Raw genomic sequence first — 22,410 nt, forward strand, 5'->3', positions numbered from 1 at the left:
TCTTCCAGCAGATGGAAGCAGACCCCAGCTGGGGAAGTAGAGAAGCCTAATTGGGCAAGAGTTTGTTATTACTACTGGACCAGAGGTTTGTGATAATGAGGTTGGACAACGCTTTGTACCCTCTAAGAGTGTCTGAAAAGCTCCATGACAAGCCTGAGGTTTCAACCAAATGGCAGAATTTTCTTAAAAAGAACTTTGAGAGGAAGAAAGAATAACACAGTTTCCTTTTTGCACCTCACCAAGTCCAGCGTATTTAGTAGGCCAGTTCTACAGGTCTCAAATGGTGGTCATGAACCGCTGGGTCTGTCCAGCTCCCCTCTTTGGGAAACAGCATTCTATCTGCCTGGTTCTGGTGGGTGCTGCCAACCACAGGACCCCACTGCCATGGCACGGCATGGACATATAACCCAAACTGGGCTAATCAGAGGGCTTTCCTGAGGTTTTAGAAATTGGGATTGTGGACGTGAACTGGGAGCCTAAGAGATCCCGTGCACACACACACCCCCTTCTAGCAGTACAAACCAAGGGCATTAACTAACGTACAGAGAGGAGTAGGGATGAGGTGTGGTCGTGTTTGAGTCCCTGTTCTAGTTCTCCTCGACAGCTGGTTATATCCCTGCCTTTTTCCCGTTTGGTTATAGACCACAAACATTCTCCCTTTCTGCCTAAACAACGTTGAGTTTCTGGCACTGGAAACCAAGTGCTCACTAAGATGAAACGGTATTTCTTCCAGGAGCCAAAAAGATACCTGCATTGAAAGCCGCTGAGAAAAGCAAAGAGTAGCCCCTGACATCCAGAACCAGCCCAGCACTCACAGCTAGGCCACGTTATCCTCTTGGTGGACAGAAACATCCCCACAGAATATCAACCTTGGACAAGGCAACGCTGACACTATAAAATGAGACAAAGCATGACCACTTCCTAATTTTGTATAAGAACAGACAAAAATAAGGTCATGGTGTTACCTTCAAAATGCCATAAACACTCCTCTCTTGGCTAAGCTGCTACTTCTTTACCAAGTACAACTTCATCTGGGTTCTAGTCTCTTCTCTCTACAGACAAGCTTTATTGAGATAAAGGTGCCCCCTCTCTAACAGCATCACAAAATTTCCCCCTCCTCTAACAGCATGAAATCTAGAAGGAAACTCTGCTTCTGTATGCCCTCCCCCCAAATCACCCAAGAAAAGCCCAAACCTTTCACATACCTTCTTACTGAGACCCCCCCCCCGCCCCTAGATCTCCATGCTGTGTATCCTCCTTCAGTTCAGTGAGTAATAAACCCAACTTGTTCTTTGACTGGAAGACACTGACAATGTTAAAGCATCCTTATTATTATTTTTTTAAATGTTGGCTTCCTATAAAGCCATTTGTTTTCCAGAATGTCTAGAAGAGACTATATTTTTTAAAAAATAAAATGGTTGGAAGCTTGCAGAAGTGCTCAAAGAAACCAACTGAGCTATATCTATTTTAATTTTTAAATCCCTTGGAAGGTGTCATGGATGCTGTTGGGAACCGCTCAGATCTCACCTTCAGGACCCAGGCACCTATTCTTCCAGTTGCCCGGAGAGTTCACTCCTCATGCTTCCCAACTGAGCTCCTCCTTTGGAATTGTTTTTGGCAAAGCTTTTTGCTCAAGGGCATGCTTCCTCCCTGGGACTACCTACATCCAATATGGATTGGCTGAGATGAGGGTAGAGTGGTCCAGTCCCCTTTTTGGCGTGAAACCTGTGAGGTCTCCTAGGGTCTGCTAGGGCCTCTGCTGCAACCTGCAATTGCATCGCAGATCATCATTCTCCCTCTTCCCAATCCAGTTGATTTCACTCCCTCATAAATCAGAGCACACCCCCAAACCTGCTGCATGTACCTCTCCATCCCAGGGTCTATTTCCTGGGGAACTGACTTAAGATAAAGGGGAGCTAAGAATTCAAAACTGGCTACCCAGCAATTCTCACATAGAACCAGAAAAGTTCCATCAGTGAAAAGTCCCATGACTCCTGCCCAATGTATGCAAGATGGCTCACGAAGTGGGTGGGGGGAAAGTCACATGACAGAACCAGTTTCTCCCTTGCACAGGAAGATGGAGAAGGCTAAGGACTTGCAGGAGCTAAAAATGGCTAATATATCACCTAGTGTAATTAGCAACTAATGACCAATTAATTGGCCTCTTTTGGTTACTTTAATATAGATTTCCATGTTTATAGGAAAAAATTAGTGCGTTAAGTCTCCTTCTGTGATGTGGGAGTATGCCTGGATATTTGTACTGTCAAGTTAGAAGTTACATCCTCTATTCACCGAGTTGTCACAGAAATCTAAGTCGTAGATCACAGGAAGGAATTTTATTTTAATTCTGGTTTTGCCAATTGAAACCCATAAAGTTATAATTTCAAAACACCTGACTCCTTAAATCTAAATTCCTCTCTCATGCTCTCTACAACATGGTTCCATCCTCTGCAGCATCCCTGTGACCATCCAACACCAAGTTTATGCCTCCTTCCTTCCATCTTACTGTTCATTCTGCCACCTGCCTCTGCACTCAACAAAATCCTACCCACCTTTGAAAGGTCTGATCCTCTTCCATGGAGACTTTTGTTCGGGTCCATCTTTGATAGTCCCTTCCTACCCTAACTCTTCTTGCCCCATTTTCTAAAATTTAGCTCATCTCCTTTGTGCCCCATCATGCTTAGCACAGGGCAAGGCACACTGCTCCATGAATACTGTTTTTCTACCAGCTTTATTAATATATAATTCATATACCACAAAATTCACCTGTTTTAAGAATGATTCAATGATTCTTAGTAAAAAACTTACAGAGTTGTACAATCATTACCACATTCCAATTTTAGAATATTTTCATCACCCCAAAATCTCTTGCACCACTTATAGTTACTCCCCATTCTCATCCCTAGGTCCAGACAGCCACTAGTCTGCTTTCTACCTCTATAGATTGCAAGAAATATTTTTTAAGCTCTTCATATTGAGCATCTTTACATTTTCCAATGGCCACCATCAGTTACTATTGAGTTCCCTTTACAAATAACCTAAGGTAGACATTTGAATAATTAGACATCATTAAATAAATGGCATTGAAAACCCCCCTCCTCGCTAACAAAACCCCCCTCGTAAATGCTAACGATAGCATTTACTTCTTATTACAGTCAAAAAGATGCCATTTTTAGGTAAAATCTAAATTCCCAGGTTGATTTTAAACTCAATGTTGATTCAGGTGGAATTTGTTTTGAAAGTGAAAAACAGGAAGAAGATGGAGTAAACAGAAAACATGATGGCACCTTGAGAGCATTCAAGCAAGCCACTTCACTCTTGGAAATTAAATAGGTCAGACAAACATCCTTTTCTGCACTTCCCTTGTTTCGAACCCCAGGGATGAGGACTCCTCCTGAGAACAATTATAAAGGACAGCTTGCTGAAGTTCAGGATGTTTCTTCCTGTGTAGGTCAAACACATGTCAAGACTCTCACCTTTTATTAGCGTGACTTATATTCAGTTAAATGGGTCATCTCTTGTGCATCTTCTATCTATTCAGCAACTTTAAAAAAATGACATTTGAACTCAATTTAAGTTGTAGCCATTTGATCAACTATCTTATAAGCAAATAAATAAGAGAATGAAAGCCTTTTCACAAACTGATGAAACATTAATTCATAAGAAAAATTCACTTAGAAATATTTTAATGAAATTGAGACCATTGATACATAGATAACATACAAAGCACATCAAGAAAAATAGTAATTGTTAATTTTATTTTGGCATCATAAAAGTTTAATTTTATTTATTCATTCATTTATTTATTTATAGCTTATGATGCCAAAATAAAATGAGATTATTTTACAGGCAGAAAACACACTTTAACAAAAAAAGCTATAGAACAAGTGTCTCGTGTGCAAGGATGATGTATAATGGGAAAGTGAAAATGAGTCCTCCACACATTCACATTGTTGAGAGACTCTTTCAGAACCAGCAATACAGTGGATATTACTTCAGGATTCTGTGAGCTTAGCCCTGAGAATACTGAACTATTTAAATCAAAGTTCCAAAATGCAATACCTCAGATGCTCCCTAAATTTAGCAAACAGGTGCTTCTAATATAGAAATTAACTCAGCTTATCATTTCAACCCTCTCTTATATTTGAATACCAGAACTATAAAGGTGTTTTAAAAGGCTATTCTTGTCTATTTCCAATAATTAGATTCTTTTCATTGTAAGACAAAAATAAAATTTAAAATAATAGTCTTTCTAGAAGAGGACTAACATGTACATAGCATATAATTTTATGACATAATATATTTCATGTGAAGGCACTATACCATAGTCATCATTAATTATATGGGATTATTTAAGATTTTGTTTATCACCATAATTTTCAAGCTCAGGAGTCAAGGAATCCCAGTGGGACCAAATGATTTGACCAGGGCCATCTCCTGAGTGTGTGACCAAGAGAAAAGAATATTTTATCTCCACAAAGCCAATCTACTAATTAACCTTCAGGAAGCAAGCCTTTCTGTAATCTTTTTTTTTTTTTTTGTAATATTTTTAAGAGAATTGTTTCTTCTAACACCTATAGCAGAAACCCAAATATCAGGAAAATATAAGTAAGTATTTACTAAAATATTTATTTTACTAAGTGATCAAAATGAACCGCAAATGTTTTCTGACCACGAATCTGTATATTAAAATGGGCTTTAACACTTAACAAAATCAACAGTGAGACGGGCACCACTAAAACGAAAGCTTTCCAGTTGAAAAAATACTATACCTAAGCTTTTAAAAATTGGGGTATGTACTTTACTCTTTCACAGTTGAAATAGCATTGTATCCACTAAAACAATTATCTCTTATTCTACTATGAGTGCATCTAAAAAAACTCCAAATATAATTATCAGAAACCTTCCCATAATTCTAACTTTTCTTTAAATGAGGAATATTTAAAAAATTTTTAAGTTGTCATAGACCTCAGTAACCAATTGTATATTCATTTGTAGAAGATATTCTTATATGTTTATTTTGGGTCCAATTAACTCAGCTGGTAATAAAAGGCCTGCAATAGAGAGATAGAAGAGATAGAATCATGGGACAGTACTCTCTAAATATGAATAAACAGATTTACATTATTTTCAAATAAAGCCTAAATTGACTATGAAACTTTGTAAGTTGGGAAAGTTACTCCTCTGTTACCTTATTCTTGAAATAAACTTAATGTACTGAATTTCTGGATCCAAGCGCTACTTGCAATTTATGATGAAAGGCATTTACCCGTTCTTTCTGAACTGGCCAGCTCAAGATGCAATGAGATTTAAACATCCCTCTTCGCAAACAGAGTGCATGGTTCAGTTTATAATCTGGGATCTCCTCAAGAAAGATCAATATAATGGAATCCAGATTTTGTTCAATAGCTTGTTGAACTGCTTGGTGCACCTTGAATCTAAGGGAAAAAAATATTGAAATATGTTATATACCAGTATACAGTTTTTAACAGACAAAAGCTCTCACATCCTCCTTAAATTTGTTTTTATCTGTCCCTAATAATCAGGTTATTTTTTAAGAAATTTATTTTTAAAATTCTTTGAGTTGTGAGTCATAATGTAAGTAATATTTAAAAGCTCAATCAAAAAAATAAGTACATACTTAAAACTTCACAATGTTCACCTACCTTTTGCATAATGGATCTTTTAGTAGATTCTGTGTTACAACAAAAATAGTTTTTCTGCTCCTTTTGATGCTATTAACAATTGATTCAAGTTCAAGGACACCTGCCTCAAAGTCCCTTTCTTCGAGACAAAATTTGAGAGTTTGATCTTTTTCTTCCATTGAAAAGAAGTGTTCCCAGACCCAATCCTTATCTTTATAGGCATGAATTATATACGCTGCATATTCAAACTGCTCTGGCTGTCTGTCTATTTCTTTGAAACCAAGAATTCGATGCACTAAAACATTCCAGTAAAAAGATATCCTCCAGCCTTCAAAATGGATAAGCAGTACGATAACGATAAAAATCAGTGAGACACTGGTATTTATTATGAAAAAGAGTTTAAAGGGGGCACTGTCTTTGCAGGGTGATATATCAAAAAGCATCACGGGGAAACCATGATATTGAGGTGGAGTATTGCAGAGGTAATGGCTTGATAGCTCAGAGATGTTGGTATGGGTCCTGTTAATCCAATTAACAAACCAGGCAATACTTTCACAGGTACAATCAAATGGATTAAAGCTCATATCTAAATTACTCAGGTTCCTGAAGGCTGGCCCAAAAACATTCTTCTCAACTGACGTTATGAGATTCTTCTGAAGGTTCAATGACTTTAGAGATGCCTGACCATCAAAGACAGATGGTGGAAATATATTTAAATTATTCAATCCTAAATCAATGCTTTTTAATTCAAGTAAGTCCTTGAATACTTCTGCTGGGATCTCATCAAAGCCATTAGACTCTAAATTAAGAATGTGGAGGTGAGAAAGACCCTTTAGAAAATGAACAGGACCACCGGGGTTTGCATGTTTCCATAGCCTTGCTAAGTTGTTATGCTGCAAATCCAGAATTTCTAGTTTCTCAAGACCCTCCAACAGTTCAGCATTTATGTTGGCTATATTGTTGTTGCTTAGATCCAGAATAGTCAAGTTTTGAAGAGGATGAAAAGGTGAAGGGGAGCTGTCCACATTTCTAAGGGCCACTCTTCGGAGCATTAGTCGTCGGAGGCTTGGAACCAAGACAAAAGAGCTGCTAGTCAGTTGTAGGTATTTGTTGTAGGAAAGGTAGATTTCAAAAATATTTTCTAGACCTCTCCATTCTTGGCCTGTGAGTTCTTGCCCGATTTCATTAAGGCCAAGGTCGAGTACCTGTAGGTGGCCCAACCAAGAAAAAGCACCACTCTCTATTTTTGAGATTTTGTTTTTGGTTAGATTGAGTGTGACTAAAGGAGACTGAGCAAGGGACAAAAATGTTTCATTGGTTAAAGTTCGCAAACTTGCGAAGGAGTTGGAGAGACTTAAGTGTTTCAGCTTTATCAATCCCATGAACATATTGCTTTTTATGCCTGGAAAGTTGTTGTCTTCCATGTTAAGATACTCCAAACATTTTAGCCACTGAAAGGAAAAATCATCAATCTTGGGATGCAAAGCAAGGGAAATGCTTTGTTTAGAAAAAGAGCGTCGCAAATCCAGGTATCTCACATTGAGAAGCCCATAAAAGGAGCGAGAAAACAAATGCTCTATGCTATTATACTCCAGGAAGAAATATTCTAGATGTGGAAGCCAAGCAAAGGAATTATTCTCAATCACATTTAAGTTGTTGTGGGAAAGATCGAGCATGGTGAGATTTGTGTCTTTCAATCCAATGAAAGTCATATTGCTTGTTCTGTACAGCTGGGCGTTGCTCAGGGATAGATTCTGAATGCTTGTGTTTGACAGTTCCAAACAGAGCTTCTCTGTGAGGCTGGGGGTCAGCTGAGCATTGTTCAGAGAGAGGCCAAATAATTTTCCAATTGCATGAAAACACCCTGGAGAGAACTAAAGTTGGGGGGGAAAGGAGGTTAATAACCAAAACACAGTGGCATCTGCATGACTCTTGAAAAGCTTAAACAATTCTTTACTCAGTCCCATTCCCCTTCACCATCTTCTCTGCATTTCTTCCCCACACCTCCACTGCACCGCTCCTTACTCTGTGCCTGCAACACCCCCCTCCTGTTCCAACCCCTTACCCTTCCGGGCCTCTGACTACCTTCCACCAAGCATTTAAGGGTCTCCTCGTCAGGGGGCCTTCCCTGACCTCCCAGTCTAGGTTAGGTGCCTGGTGCTTTTACTTGATCTGAGTATAATTGTAATTAATAAGGTATTTGTAAAGTCACCACTGGGGCAGATCCTGTTTGTCTTGATGACCGCAGTTCTCAATGAGCACATGAAATGAAAGGGTGGATTGTATTATGAAACAATGACTCCCACTTGTCCTTCTGTGACTCTGAGCTCCAGCCTTGCTCTTTGTCTTTCCACTACAGTTTTTTCTCCTGACTTTATTTCATGATAGTGCTTCCAGATCCCTTCTGCTCTGACCCCACTCCCTCACCAGAAGCCTTGGGTGGGGTTCAGCGCCAGAAGGAGAGAACAGAGGCAGCAGGAGGGAAGGAATACAGAGGGCAGTAGCCAGTCCTGGGTGGTGGTTCAACACCAGGAGAGCAAAGGCTCCGACTCCTACTGCGTGTCATTTAGTGAGATGTGAAGGCTAATGGAAGAAAAGGCAAAAATGGGGAAGAAAGTGTACTTCACTGTAAGTAAAGGGAATTGGACTACGAAGCAGAAGATTGTTAAATTAATTAGGATGAGCTTACATGACAGCACTATTTTACAGTAATCAAAATTGAGTTTTTGAATAATTCTTAATGATATGGAGAATGTTCATGATATGATATTACTTTTTTATTATGTCAGTCCCCTTCATTACATCATTAGTTTTTGATGTAGTGTTCCACGATTCTTTGCGTATAACATCCAGTGCTTCATGCAGTGCGTGCCCTCCTTAATACCCATCACCAGGCTAACCAATGCCCCCACCCTCTCCCCTCTAGAACCCTCAGTTTGTTTCCTGGAGTCCATAGTCTCTCATGGTTCATCTCCCCCTCCGATTTCTGCCCCCTTCATTTTTCCCTTCCTTCTCCTAATGTCCTCCATGCTATTCGTTATGTTCCGCAAATAAGGGAAACGGTATGATAACCGACTTTCTCTGCTTGACTTCTTTTACTTAGCATCATCTCCTCCAGTCCCATCCATGTTGATGCACAAGTTGGGTATTCATCCTTTCTGACGGCTGAGTCATATTCCATATGATATTACTTTTAAATGGCAGGATACGCTGTCGCCGGAGGGAGGCAATACGGAACAGCTGTGGAGAGCATGGGCTCTGATCTGACACTGCCAGAAACCCAGTTCTGTCACCAGATAACCACTTGTGAGACCTTGGGCAAGTTCCTCAATCCTTCCTTATCTCAATTTACCCTTGTGTAAAATGATGATAAGAATAATTTAGTTACACAATGAATCATGGAACTCTTCATCTAAAACTAATGATGTAATGTATGGGGATTAACATAAGAATTAAAAAAAAGAATAATTTAGTTACAGGACTAGGTAAAAAAATTTTTTAAAAAACATATATGTATATAGAACTTATCACAGTGTCTGACACACAGTGTATTTTGAATTTGTACTCTGAATTCCACCTGCTGTTGTTTTTTCTTATTATCACTTGGAGAAAAGCTGGAGCTAAAAATACCTAAATGCTAATACTGGCTGTCTCTGGAATATGGACTTTGGGATGATTTTTATCCCCTCCCCCCCACTACTTACATATTTTATAAGACTTCTACAACAAATGTTCTAAATTTAAAAAATGCTGTTCAAAACTTAGCCCGAGTATTGAGTAAAATGTTCATTTGTTGTTTGTTTATATTATATTATCTCAGGACCAATACATAGTCTATTTTTATTCTGAAAATGAATACAGCTTTTAAAAATCTGACTTAGTTTATGATTTCCAATATTCTTATTCTCAGCCTGTAAAGGAATAAAATGCAGACATATCTGTATATGAAAGTAGTTAATGAATTGACTATCATGGATCCAAAGAGAAGGTTAGTTAGGTAGATCCCATTATAGGAGGATTTTTATATTTTAATGCTAGTTATCATTTATGGAGCACTTACATGCCAGACACTGCTAAATTCTTTACCGTACAGCCTATGACATAGTTATTATTTTACCAATTTTACAGTTGGGGAACTGGAGCATGAAGAATTTGAATAATTTGCCTGATTACACAATCATTAGGAGAGAAAGCCCGGATGCAGAGCTAGCTAACCCAACTCTAAAGCCCATTCTCTTAACTATCACGCTATTTTAATTCTTTCAGAGATTTTATGGGATAAATAGTATTGTTTCCACTTTACAAGTGAGGAAAGTAAGACCCAGAGAGGTTAAGTAGGTTCCCCAAAGTCCAAGTACTAGCCTGTAATTGGAACAGGGATTTTAACCCACTTCTATTAGGCAGCAGAGCCTCAGCTCCTTACTGCTACCGGACTCTCTCTTTCTGTGAGGATGACATCAGTGTCCCCAAGCAGGAAGTATGAAGGATTTCTGGAAGACGTGGCAAACGTTATCACCCCTTTCTCTGGGAATCTTTAGATTCTTATCCATGTGACACAGTTAGGGACTGCCCACACTTAAAGGTAGAACACAAAATAATTTTACCTTACTTCTTACCTCTTTAATTGGATTTGATGACAACTCTAATTTTTTTAAAGAAGAATTACCAAGGAAATCAAGTTCTTCAGGTCTCAGTACATTAATTTTATTATTTGATAACAGAAGCTCTTGGAGATTTTCCAGTTGGAGCTGACTTCCTAATTTAGTAGATGATAAACCATTATGAGATAGATCTAATTTGATTAAATTCTGAGAAAGAAAAAAGATGTACGTTAGTCTTGCCTCCAAAAATAGTTCCTTTAAATGTACTTGAATCTTAGAAATAACTCAGAAATAACAGCAAAAAGTTACCTCTCTACTATTCTAGAAAACTTACAGTAGGAGTAATAAAAAAATCTTTGTGTGATTGAAAATACCATTATTGCAAGCATTGTGTTTCTTATTTCAAGATTCATTTAAAAAAGAATCATTTTATTTCTCTTACCAAAACAAAAGGACTTAAGCTCATTTATTCATGATATAAGGAGTATTCATAATAAGCATTTATTTAGGGGTACCTGGGTGGCTCAGTTGCTTAAGCATCTGCCTTCAGCTCAGGTCATGATCTCAGGGTCCTGGGATCAAGCCCTGCATTGGGCTCCCTGTTCAGCAGGGAGTCTTCTTCTCAGTCTGCCCCCCCAACCCCCACTTGTGCACTCACGCTCTCTCTCTCTCACAAAAATAAATAAAATCTTAAAAAATAAGCATTTGTTTATAATAAGCATTTCTTTATGATGTGAGGAATATTCATGTGGCTTAACAAACATAGAGTGTCATGCATCATCAGCCTTGAAACTAAACAACAGAAAAAAAGAAGAAAAAATTTTCTTCTTAAAGAAGTGTGAGTAGAACTTTGCTGTCCATGAAATCCTAAAAAGATTTTTTATATTGAGAAAGACTGACACTTACGTAAAGTCTGCATCATGACTAGTGCAGAATATTCATTTTTGTTTGTTTCGTGGGACATTTTACCACCCTAGTGCTACTTTTTAACACACAGACTTCCACTCGGGTAAAAGGTAATGAAAAGCTGATATATATTAGGCCAGAATCTTATGCAATGTGTTCAAAGAGAGTAAGACTTTTATTTATGTTTTAAAAATAAAAGAACATTTTGCCAAGGATTACTCTAACCAGATTTTGAGGTCTTTGTGTCCAAAGACATTTCGTCCACTTCAGAATCTAAGGAGGCACAAGAAAGAATTTTCAAATCACTAGCAAGCAAATCATTTTATAAATGTTTTAAAGCATATTTAAGTTTGTACACTATTCTTGGCACATGAGGTCAAAGAATGCCAAATTTTTTCTAGGTCCATAAAATGAAGAAAACAGAGTTTTAAAAATGGCTTTGGTTTAAGAAAAGTACTTAATAATTGTCTCAGATTGAGAGACAATAACATACATTTTCACACATGCAAAATTCAAGCAAAGCACTGAAAAAAAAGATGGTGGCCGTTGGAAAAGCAATCTTGTAAAGAGAGTTCTTAAATCAAGAGTACGTAGTTGTTCTTTTTTAAAGATTTTATTTATTTATTTGACAGAGAGAGACACAGCGAGAGAAGGAACAGAGCAGGAGGAGGTGAGAGGGAGAAGCAGGCTTCCCGCGGAGCAGGGAGCCCGGATGCGGAGCTCGATCCCAGGACCTGGGATCATCTGAGTCGAAGGCAGATGCTTAATGACTGAGTCACCCAGGCGCCCCAAGAGTACATAATTTTTAATTGAACAATTTGCTTTATCATTCATCAATTTGTTAACTTCATTTAAGTCAGAATTTGGATATGGCATTTTTTATTATTACTTCAGGTACTAAATCAGCAGCACTCAGAGTTTTATTTGCTGTGTTCCTCGTGGTATATTCTGATTCTTCTTTGGTTATCACAGATCAGATTCTTCTTTGATCTCTACCTCTTGTGTCTAAGTTAAATTTTTAATGGGAGGGAGCAAGAGAGGCAAAAGTTCTTTAAAAATTAAGACTGAAGGGGGTGCCTGAGTAGCTCAGTCGTTAAGCATCTGCCTTCGGCTCAGATCATGATCCCAGTGTCCTGGGATCGAGCCCCACATCGGGCTCCCCGCTCAGCGGGAAGCCTGCTTCTCCTTTTTCCACTCCCCCTGCTTGCTTGTGTTCCCTCTCTCACTGTGTCTCTGTCAAATAAATAAATAAAATCTTTAAAAAAAAATTTACGACTGAAATTGGTTTAAGATGCTATTTTCCCTTTTGAAAACATTTTCAAACATAAATGGGGTAAGATTGGTTTTCTTATTCTTCACCTTGATATTTAGATACAAAGTCTAAAGATTCATAAGTGACTTGAAAACTTAACATGAGATAACATATTTTTAAATTTTTATATGGAGATGAACATTTTCATCTTACCTTCAGGTTTTGAAAGGGATTATTTTGAATCTTCTTGATTGAATTGGACATTAGATGGAGTTCAGTCAAATTCATGCAGAAGACAAAAGTTTGATCTGAAAGGTGAGATAGCTCATTGTGTTGGAGGTTCAAAATTTCCAACAGAGGGAGTTTTTGGCACAATTCTGGCTCCAGTTTTGAGATGCAGTTAAATCCTCCATCCAAGATAGTAAGTTGGCTATATCTTGTAAAATTGGCAGATGGTAATCTTCGGAGCTGATTATGGGTGAGATTCAACACTGTTATGTTTGCCGGAAGGTCATCAGGCACTTGAGTCAACTTCAGATGGCTGCAGTCAGCTATTTCATGTCTAACAACACATTTATTGGCAGAGGATGTACACGGTATCCACAAGGGCAACAGTCCCAAAAAGAAGTAGATATGAAAAGGTAAACTCTGGTTCATGATTCTCCCCTCTAAAAGAAATGTAAACAAGTAAGAGACATTAGTAACATAGGCCTTCACAGGCATTGGTATTTTCCTTGTAAAACAGATAACCAATGTGACTACGTATGATCTTTTGACTCACAACTTCTATGATATACAAGTATGTATTATACAAGCAATATATCAAATGGAAATAATTCAAATAGCACAGAAAAGTAAGAAATGGAGCATACAAACTCCCTCCTCACCCTTCACCTCCATCCCAGTTTAACGCAGTGCCTTTTTGAGAAAAGCACAATATGTGATTTCATTTCTGTAACACCAAGATCAATTACCTTCTTCATCATTCTCTTGGGTAAATGACTAGTTTGGAGGGATATGTCTAACACCTGCTATTTGGTTATCATCTTGGAATCCATTCCACCATATTCCTGGGTTAATGTCACTATCATGGATTTCAGTACCTTCTTTCTTGAAATATTTTTGACTAAAGTGTCTCCTTGAGTAGCTCTTGCCCCTCTTTCCCCAAAATACTTATAGGAGGTTTTCTCTTTTAAGTTCTTGAATATTTGTTTTTGTTCTTTTGTCATATGATTTTGGCGTGTAGGCTATTTGAGGTTCAAAATACTTTTTCTGCCAAGTCATGAAGGCATTATTCCATTGTCTTCTAGTATCCATTGTTGCTAAGAAGAAATCATGCCCATCTGGTTTTCTTTCCTTTATATAGAAGATAACTTTATTTTACTCTCTGTTTTCTCTTTGGAAGTGTCTTTTTCTTTATCCTTGGTAATGTAAAATTTCAAAAGGATATTTCATGCTAAATCTTTCCTCTAAAATGTAGATATACACCCTAAGGCATTTTCGGTCTGAGGACTCAGGTATTCCTTAAATTTTTAGCTTTCTTTTTCTATCACTATTTGGATCATTTCCCCTCTTTCTTTTCCTGTGTTCTCTCCTTTGAAACCACTTTTAGGGAAAAAACTGGCCCATCATGTGATCTTATTTGTATTTAAAGTTCCCTTTTAGGGGCACCTGGGTGGCTCAGTCAGTTACACATCCAACTCTTGGTTTCAGCTCAGGTCAGGATCTCAGGGTCCAGGATCCAGCCCTGAGTCAGTCTCCCTCCTCAGCAGGGAGTCTGCTTAAGGCTTCTCTCTCTGCCCCTCCCCTGCCCCTTGCTCTTGCACTCTTGCTCTCTATTTCTCTCTAAAATAAATAAATCTTTAAAAAAATAAAATTTCCTTTCATATTCCATGTTTTTATCTTTTTATTCTATATTTCTAGATAAAAGCTCAGCTTTTTGTATCAGGATTTGTATTATATATGTACTTTTTAAATATTAGTAATTATATATATATATATTAAAGATTTTATTTATTTGACAGAGAGAGACACAGCGAGAGAGGGAACACAAGCAGGGGGAGTGGGAGGGGGAGAAGCAGGCTTCCTGAGGAGCAGGGAACCCTATGCGGGGCTCAATTCCAGGACCCTGGGATCATGACCTGAGCCGAAGGCAGACGCTTAATGACTGAGCCACCCAGGCGCCCCAGTAATTATATTTTAAATATATACAGAACAGTATACAAATCATGAATGTACAGCTTGTTGAATTTTCATCAAGAGCATGTCAGTGCATTCACCACTCATAGCAGGAAATAGAGGACAATGAGCCCCCCAGAAACCTCCCTCATGCTCTTGCCCAGCCACCACCTCCTCCTTCCCCAGACAAACACTTCATTATGTCATACACAGAAAGATTAAGTTTACTTGCTTTTGTATTACATGTTAATGGAATTCTGCGCTGTGTATCATTGTATGCCTTTTTTAAATTCCATATTATGTTTGTGAGACTGATCCACATCTTGTCCTATAGCAGTATTTGCTCATTTCCATTCATACAGAATATGGCTCTACCACAGTTACTTTTTTCTAGCATTTTTAATGAAAAGTCCTAAACAACAGCACAACTCACAGAATTTTACAGTGAACACTCTTCCACTATCATATATCTACCCATCTATCCATCCTCTATCCACCAGTTCACCAAAGTACACTGCAACATCAGTACCTTTCCCTCTAAAAGAGTGTGCATTGCTACTTTCGGTTCAGTATTTGCTGAGTTTTTCTTTTGATATAAAATTTGCATACAACGAAATGCACAAATCTTTAGTGTACATTCTCTGACTTTCAACACGTGTATGCACCTGTGTAACCTAAACCCTAAAGAGTTCCCCCATTGCCTTCCAGTTCATTCTAATCCCTGTCTCCCAGAGACCGTCATAGCTCTGACTTTTTTCTACTATAGTGTTGCGTGATTTATAACTTCCTATCAATGGGATCATATTCACTCTCTTAAATAAGAGATATTTCACTCAAATATTTTTGAAGTTCATCCATGTTGTTTGTTTTGGGGTAGTCTTTTTTTTTTTAACTAAATAGTATTTTTTTTAACTAAATGGTATGCCATTGTATAAATATATTTTATCCATGCTGATATGATTACACACATGGATTGTGTGAAGTTTACACAATTATGAATGAAGTTACTATGAACATCTTTGTACATGTTTTTATGGACACATATACTTGATTTCTTTGGGATAATTACCCATGATTGAAATTGTTGGGCATTCGGTAAGGTAGAGTATAATTACTTTTATAAGAAACTGCCGGATCTTTTAGTCAAGTTTATGCCATTTTACACCCCCCCAACATCTTTACCAACATTTGTCACTATTATTTTTCACTCTTTCCAGTGAGTGTGTAGTAATATCTCATTATGGTTTTTAATTTTCATTTTTTGGCTGATTAATGATATTTAACAATTTTTATATGCTTATTATCCATTTGTGTATTTTCCCTTGTATATTTGAAGATTTCACTCATTTTTTTTTTAAGATTTTATTTATTTATTTTGACAGAGAGATAGACAGAAGAGCACAAGCAGAGGGAGTGGCAGAGGGAGAGGGAGAAGCAGGCTCTGCACTGAGCAGGGAACCCGATGCGGGACTCGATCCCAGGACCCTGAGATCATGACCTGAGCCGAAGGCAGACGCTTAACCATCTGAGCCACCCAGGCGCCCAAAGATTTCACTCATTTTTAAAATTAGGTTGTTTCTTATTTATTATTGCATTTTAGGAATTTTTTATATACACAAGTATCAGTCTATTGTCAGATTTATATTTGTGTTTTCTCCCATTTTGTGGGTTACCTACTCATTTTTTTTTTTTAAAGATTTTATTTATTTATTTGACAGAGAAAGACACAGCGAGAGAGGGAACACAAGCAGGGGGAGTGGGAGAGGGAGAAGCAGGCTCCCTGCCGAGCAGGCAGCCCGATGCGGGACTCGATCCAGGGACTCCAGGATCATGACCTGAGCCGAAGGCAGTCGCTTAACCAACTGAGCCACCCAGGCGCCCCCCTACTCATTTTCTTAATGAATGATGATATCTTCATAATTATGATCAAGTCTAATTTATCTTTTTTTTTAATATTACTGCTTTCTGTGTCCTGTCTAAGAAACTTTGCCTACCCCCAAATTATGCTTTTTTAAGAAAAGATTGTGGTTTTAGGTGTTAGGTTAAGGCCTGTGATCTCTCTTTAATAAAATGTTGTGTGTGATGCGAAGGAAGAGTCAAGGTTCATTTTTTTCAGTTGCACACCCAGTTTGTCAGACTTTTTTTTTTCCTTTTCCTTCCCCCACTGGATTGCTTCAGTAACCTTCTTAAAAACCAAATAAGGGACGCCTGGGTGGCTCAGTTGGTTAAGCGACTGCCTTCGGCTCAGGTCATGATCCCGGAGTCCCGGGATCGAGTCCCGCATCGGGCTCCCTGCTCGGCAGGGAGTCTGCTTCTCCCTCTGACCCTCCTCCCTCTCATGCTCTCTGTCTCTCATTCTCTCTCTCTCAAATAAATAAATAAATAAATAAATAAATAAACAAATCTTTTAAAAAAAAAAAGAACAAACAAACAAAAAAAACCAAGTAAGTGTGGGTGGATTTAAGTGTGGGTCTATATCTGGGCTCACCACTCTCTTACATGGAAATATTTGTCAGTTCTTACACAAACACCACATTGTTTTGATTACTGTGGCCTTATAGTAAACCTTGAATTCAGAAGCGTAAATCCTTCTTTTTTTTTTTTAATGATTTTATTTATTTGACAGAGAGAGAGACACAGCGAGAGAGGGAACACAAGCAGGGGGATTGGGAGAGGGAGAAGCAGGCTTCCTGCTGAACAAGGAGCCCAGTGCGGGGCTCCATCCCAGCACCTGGGATCATGAGCTGAGCCTAAGGCAGCCGCTTAACGACTAAGCCACCCAGGAGCCCCAAAAGCGTAAATCCTTCTATTTGTTATTCTTTTCCTAGATTGCTTTTTCCGTGCCATGGTTGATGGGAATTATCTGAAATAATTTTACTTATTATTTAATTAACTATTCCATCTGACTAGAGTATAAAGTTATAATAGTAGAGGACATGGTTGTCTTTACTCTGTACTGCTTTGCCTGTGTCTAGAACAATGACTGGACCATAGCAAGTATTGAATAAATACATGTTGAATGAATAGCTTTCCATGGGCAGTTAATCAGCTTAAGAAAACCTCTCTTACCTCCGTAAATGGTCACAACTTTATTTTGGTGGGATATGTACCTAATGTGATAGTCTCTGGTATGATCAATTACCTAGTTTCACTTACAGATATTTTAAAAAATCAAATACATCTTCAGTGTATGCAGATGGATCAATAAAAATGATATTTAAATAAGTTAGGTTTTCCATAAGCTCTAAAAGTCATGTCACAAGAAGAATTCCAGATAAGTTTTAGAGAATAACATCATTTTAGAGGATTAATTGTAGGAAAATAGAACTAGTATGAGTATTTGTAATTGTTCTAATCGGCTTTTAAAATATAGTGGTTTTACTTTTATTCTAATCTAGTTCTCAGAAACAGAAGAAAAGTCAGTTTCTATTAATTATTTTATGGCCTTTATAATACTGGCACTAAGTATTGTTAAAGCTATACACAGTTTTTATATTTATAGGCTATGACAAAGATCACAGCCCAGGCCAGCTATGAGGCCCCTCACCAAATTGCTCAGGTACATGAAAAATTTGGAGCTGGAAATGATACATTCTGGAAATCAGGAACTAACTCCCCAAACCTCTCTTCCCTGTACCACAAATGCTTCTACTTGTATTTACCAACTCACACTTACAGTCCCTGCAATATATTCTCTTCCTTGTCTGGGTGACATTTATCTCTTCTGGAAGGGCTATAGATAAAGATCAGAATTACTGAAAAGGACTAATCTATTCACAAAGAATATCCCTGAAGGACTGAAAGACATTCCCAGATCTGAAAATACATTCATCACATGGAAAAGACTCACCAAATGGTAGGCAGGAGGAGTGAAAAATGAAAATCCACAGAGAGAATCTTATGAAACTTCGGAATTATGGCCATTCACAAGTAAAAAAAAAAAATCCTAAAACCTTCAAAGGAGAACATATGATCAATTACTTCCAAAAGAAAAAGATCCTGAATGGTAGAAAACTTTTCATCAGCAACATCAGCCACTAGAAAACAGTAGTGATGAGCTTCCAAAATGATCAGGGGAAACTGAACCTAAATTTCATTTCCGGCTGAACAACTCACGATAAGGGGGAAAGCATTTTGAAATATGCAAAGGTTTGGTAACTTTATAACTATGCAAATTGTATGCAAAAGTTATTCTGGAATTTGATTCAGTGAAACAAATGAAAATACAGTTAGAGGATGAAACAGAAGGGAAAAAATTGCTATTGTATGAGACATAATAGAAGCAAAGAAAGCTAAAAAGATGGAAAATAGGACTCAGTGGGCCTTGCAATTTTAGAAAGGCCTTTCAGGGTACATCGAATTACATGTGTCTGTAGTGAGAGATAATATTGCATCATGATAAAGACATGGAGTCTGGAGCCAGGCTACTTAGAGCTAACCACTATTTATTTAGTTGGCTTCTCCAGTTTGGTTTGTGCACTTCACAATACTTTTTTTTCCCCCCTGAATGTATACAGGTAACACCTAACTGCAGACACACATGAACACACAATGCTATTGCGAAACTGGGAGGTAACTTCCTGAGCTACTACAGCCCAAGGCTGACTCAGATTTCATCTGAAGCGCCTGCATTTGCCAGTGCTGCTTTCTGATCTTCCTATACATCTAAATGCCTTTCTACTTGTCACCTTCCTCCACTTTCCTTTATGAGGTCAAAGAAGCCACTTTTGTACTCCCAGGAACACCTGAAGTGTTTTCTCCTTTTCAAGCACATTATCCTAAAATGCCAGCTTCCGTCTCCTCTCCAGTCAACACAACTGAGAAAAGGAGAGAAACTCTTTCAAGCTCACAGGGCTCTGAACTTTCAGACAAAGATATGATTTTATTTTTTTATTTATTTGAGAGAGAAAGCACACAAGAGCAGGGGGTTGGGGAGGTGAGGCAGAGGGACAGAGGGAAAAGCAGACTTCCCACTGAGCAGGGAGCCCCAAGCAGGGCTTGATCCCAGAACCCCGGGATCATGACCTGAGCTGAAGGCAAATGCTTAGCCAACTGAGCCACCCAAGCACCCCAAATATACGATTTTTTTTTAAAAAAGGCTATTGCAAAATGATCTCCATAAATTTCCTAATGTGCTTTTCCAGGTCCAGAAATCCACAAAGAAAAAAAAAATTAATTACTGTCTAAAGGATTTTATTATGTTAATTATAAATTCTTGCTATTACATGTACACTGAGTTATGATACACTTCTCCCCACACCTCTATCATCTCTCTTTTCTTCCATTCTCCTTGTTGATTCTGACTAGATTTCAAGCACCACACCAAAGAAAGACCAAAGAATACTAAAACCAACGTGCAGTCCCAGTTCTAGCCAACATGAGAGATCCTATCCCAGTAATAATCTTAAAGATGTACCTTCATTTACTCTGATAACAGCTGACCATTCCTTTTTTCATTAGTCCGAATTCAGTCGTTCTCACCAGGGAGGCATGGCAGATCTGCTGCAATCTCGAAAGTGAAACTAAAAAAAGAAAAAAAAAAAAAGCAAGCTTCTTACAGTTCTTGGATTCTAAGAAGGCAAAGGGAAAAAAGCACAATATCAGGAAGAGAAATATTAAATTGCTTCTTAAAAATGTCTTGCTTTTCTGCCTCGTGTACAGTCCCTTGGGTTTCATTAAAAGGGTCACAGATTTAGCAACAGAAAAGCTGAAAAAGTGGGACCTCCCTTGGTGTGGGCAGGGCTAGTACTCTAGAGGTTAGCAGATACCTGAGAGTGAAGTCCTCTATTTTTTCCCAAAGACTGATGCAAAACTGTCAGAACCTAGTAGAGTATGGTCAGAGTGAGAAAAAACCTCAATCCCTAATCAAAGCTAAATACTTTCACGTCCCTTATCTTCTTAGCAACCCAGAATGATAAGTAATGCAGAAATTAACCTTTTGATCCAAGAAGGCACCTAGTTCTCAATAGAGAAACTGCTGGCCCCTGCAAAGCCAAAAGCCAGTCCTAACTCATGCTACTCCAGTTTCCATAGTTAGAGCCTGTTAGGGAGCAAACAGATGGGCCCAGAGAAGTCCAGATTCACCAGTTAGTTCTCAATAAACTTTACTGACTAGTTAAAGGAATGTGCTTGTCAGGAAAAGAACACATTTCTCATTATTGATATAATAGGATATAATGTTACCAACTATATTGTTATATAGTAAAATATAACACTTAGAAGGAACTGTAGAAATCACCTAATTTGAATCCCTTGTTTGAGAAATGAGGAAATAGCATGGTGAGGGATTTGCCTAAGGATATACCACAAGTTACTATAATGCTTCGTTATTCAGACAAGTATAGTAATAAAACAGCCTGGATCAGTTAAAACATGTCCCTAGATTGACTCGATTGAAGAATGGAGGGCAAGAAAACAGGTCTGTATCATGATGCAAAATGTCCTCCCCTTGGGCCTCAGCCTTAGTTGGAACCATCTTGTGGTCACTGGGCTCATGGTCATGCTTTTCTGATTTTTCATTTATCCTATCTATAATATAATACCATAAGCAAACAATTGTCCTGAGTAAAAGATCGTCCCTCACATCTACCCATTGCAATATGCAGTAAAACATTAATAGTATTCAAAATGTTTCTTCTCTGTGAGCTCCTTGAAGCAGAACAAGGTATGTTCTTTGTATTATAACTCTCCAGCCACTTTTCCATGGTAGGCTGGTACTTTGGCCTCCAGTGAACCAGGCTCTTTGCATTATTTTTTCCCACATCGACTCTGGGCTTGGTCATGTGACTAGAGTTGGCCAACAGGATATTATTAAGCATGAAGTGAGCCAAGACTTGATAAGCATTTGCACATTGGCACTCACCTTCTTCCTTTCAGAACTCTGTTGGTGTGTGGTGAGAAGCCCAACCTAGGCTTCTGCAAAGGCAACATGGAGGAGAATTGAGTCTGGTCAACAACTCCACTGAGCACCTAGGAGACAATCAGCCTCAACTTGCTGTCCATATGAGTAAGCCATATTGGGAGTGGATCTTCCAATCCCGATTGAGTCACATGGAGCAGAGATGAGTTGTCCCCAGGTCCTGCCAAAATTATGGAAGAGTAAGCAAATAAATGACTGTTGTTGTTTTAACCCCCTCCCCTCAAATTTTGAGTGGTATGTTATGTATCATTAGATAAATGAAAAACATTCCCTCGACAATCCGACACACCCATCTCTTATGCTTTATGACTCCTTTCGCATATTAGATTTTCCATAATGTTGATTGAACTAATGAATGCCTTTTTCCAAATACTTTTTATTGATCATCTCATAATGCAACAGTTTACATCCAGATATTAATAGTCCTCAATTCTTGCTAGTTTCTGAATACATCTCAGGTCAGTTTCTCTCCACTGCACATTCCTTAATTATACATTAACTTATTTAGCTATTACGGTGGTAGGTGCTATAGTGACAAAGCTCATTTTTCCCTTTTTAAGGGAAATGTCTGGCAGTTATAAGCCAAAAGTAATTGGTAATTTGCTACTTACAAATTTATGGAACTATAGACCCTCTGTCCTTCTCTGCCTGCTCCTAATAATAATTCTTAATAAATTAGACATTGTTTTTATTTTTATTTATTTTTTTAAAGATTATTTATTTATTTATTTGACAGAGAGAGACACAGCGAGAGAGGGAACACAAGCAGGGGGAGTGGGAGAGGGAGACGCAGGCTCCCCAACGAGCAGGGAGCCTGATGCGGGGCTCAATCCCAGGACCCTGGGATCATGACCTGAGCCAAGGCAGACACTTAATGACTGAGCCACCCAGGCTCCCCTAGACATTGTT

General features: G+C 38.3%; 1 protein-coding gene across 5 annotated transcripts; it reads right to left on the bottom strand.

Annotated features, from left to right (window-relative positions):
- Positions 1-1,922: 1,922 nt before the first annotated feature.
- Positions 1,923-20,263, bottom strand: TLR3 (toll like receptor 3). 5 transcript variants are annotated; one of them, XR_006791618.3, is made up of 8 exons: positions 19,999-20,263; positions 12,618-13,072; positions 11,378-11,425; positions 10,262-10,453; positions 5,667-7,519; positions 5,270-5,438; positions 3,477-3,544; positions 1,923-3,394 (listed from the first exon to the last, which is right to left on the bottom strand). XR_006791618.3 is itself a non-coding variant. In XM_045879672.3 (7 exons), exons 2-7 carry the CDS (start codon positions 13,059-13,061, stop codon positions 3,429-3,431), a joined length of 2,721 nt encoding a protein of 906 aa, XP_045735628.1. In that variant the 5' UTR covers positions 13,062-13,072; positions 19,999-20,263; the 3' UTR covers positions 1,924-3,428. The 5 variants fall into 5 exon arrangements, 4 of the variants coding, with proteins under 4 accessions (XP_045735628.1, XP_064441736.1, XP_045735627.1 ...); XM_045879672.3 differs by lacking the exon at positions 3,477-3,544 and having other exon boundaries at positions 1,924-3,443; XM_064585666.1 differs by lacking the exon at positions 1,923-3,394 and having other exon boundaries at positions 3,433-3,544.
- Positions 20,264-22,410: the final 2,147 nt, after the last annotated feature.

This window comes from Mirounga angustirostris, unplaced genomic scaffold (assembly GCF_029215605.1).
Source record: "Mirounga angustirostris isolate CCGP_5_RB_7025 unplaced genomic scaffold, mMirAng1.0.hap1 SCAF_2, whole genome shotgun sequence".
NCBI classification, from domain to species: Eukaryota; Metazoa; Chordata; class Mammalia; order Carnivora; family Phocidae; genus Mirounga; species Mirounga angustirostris.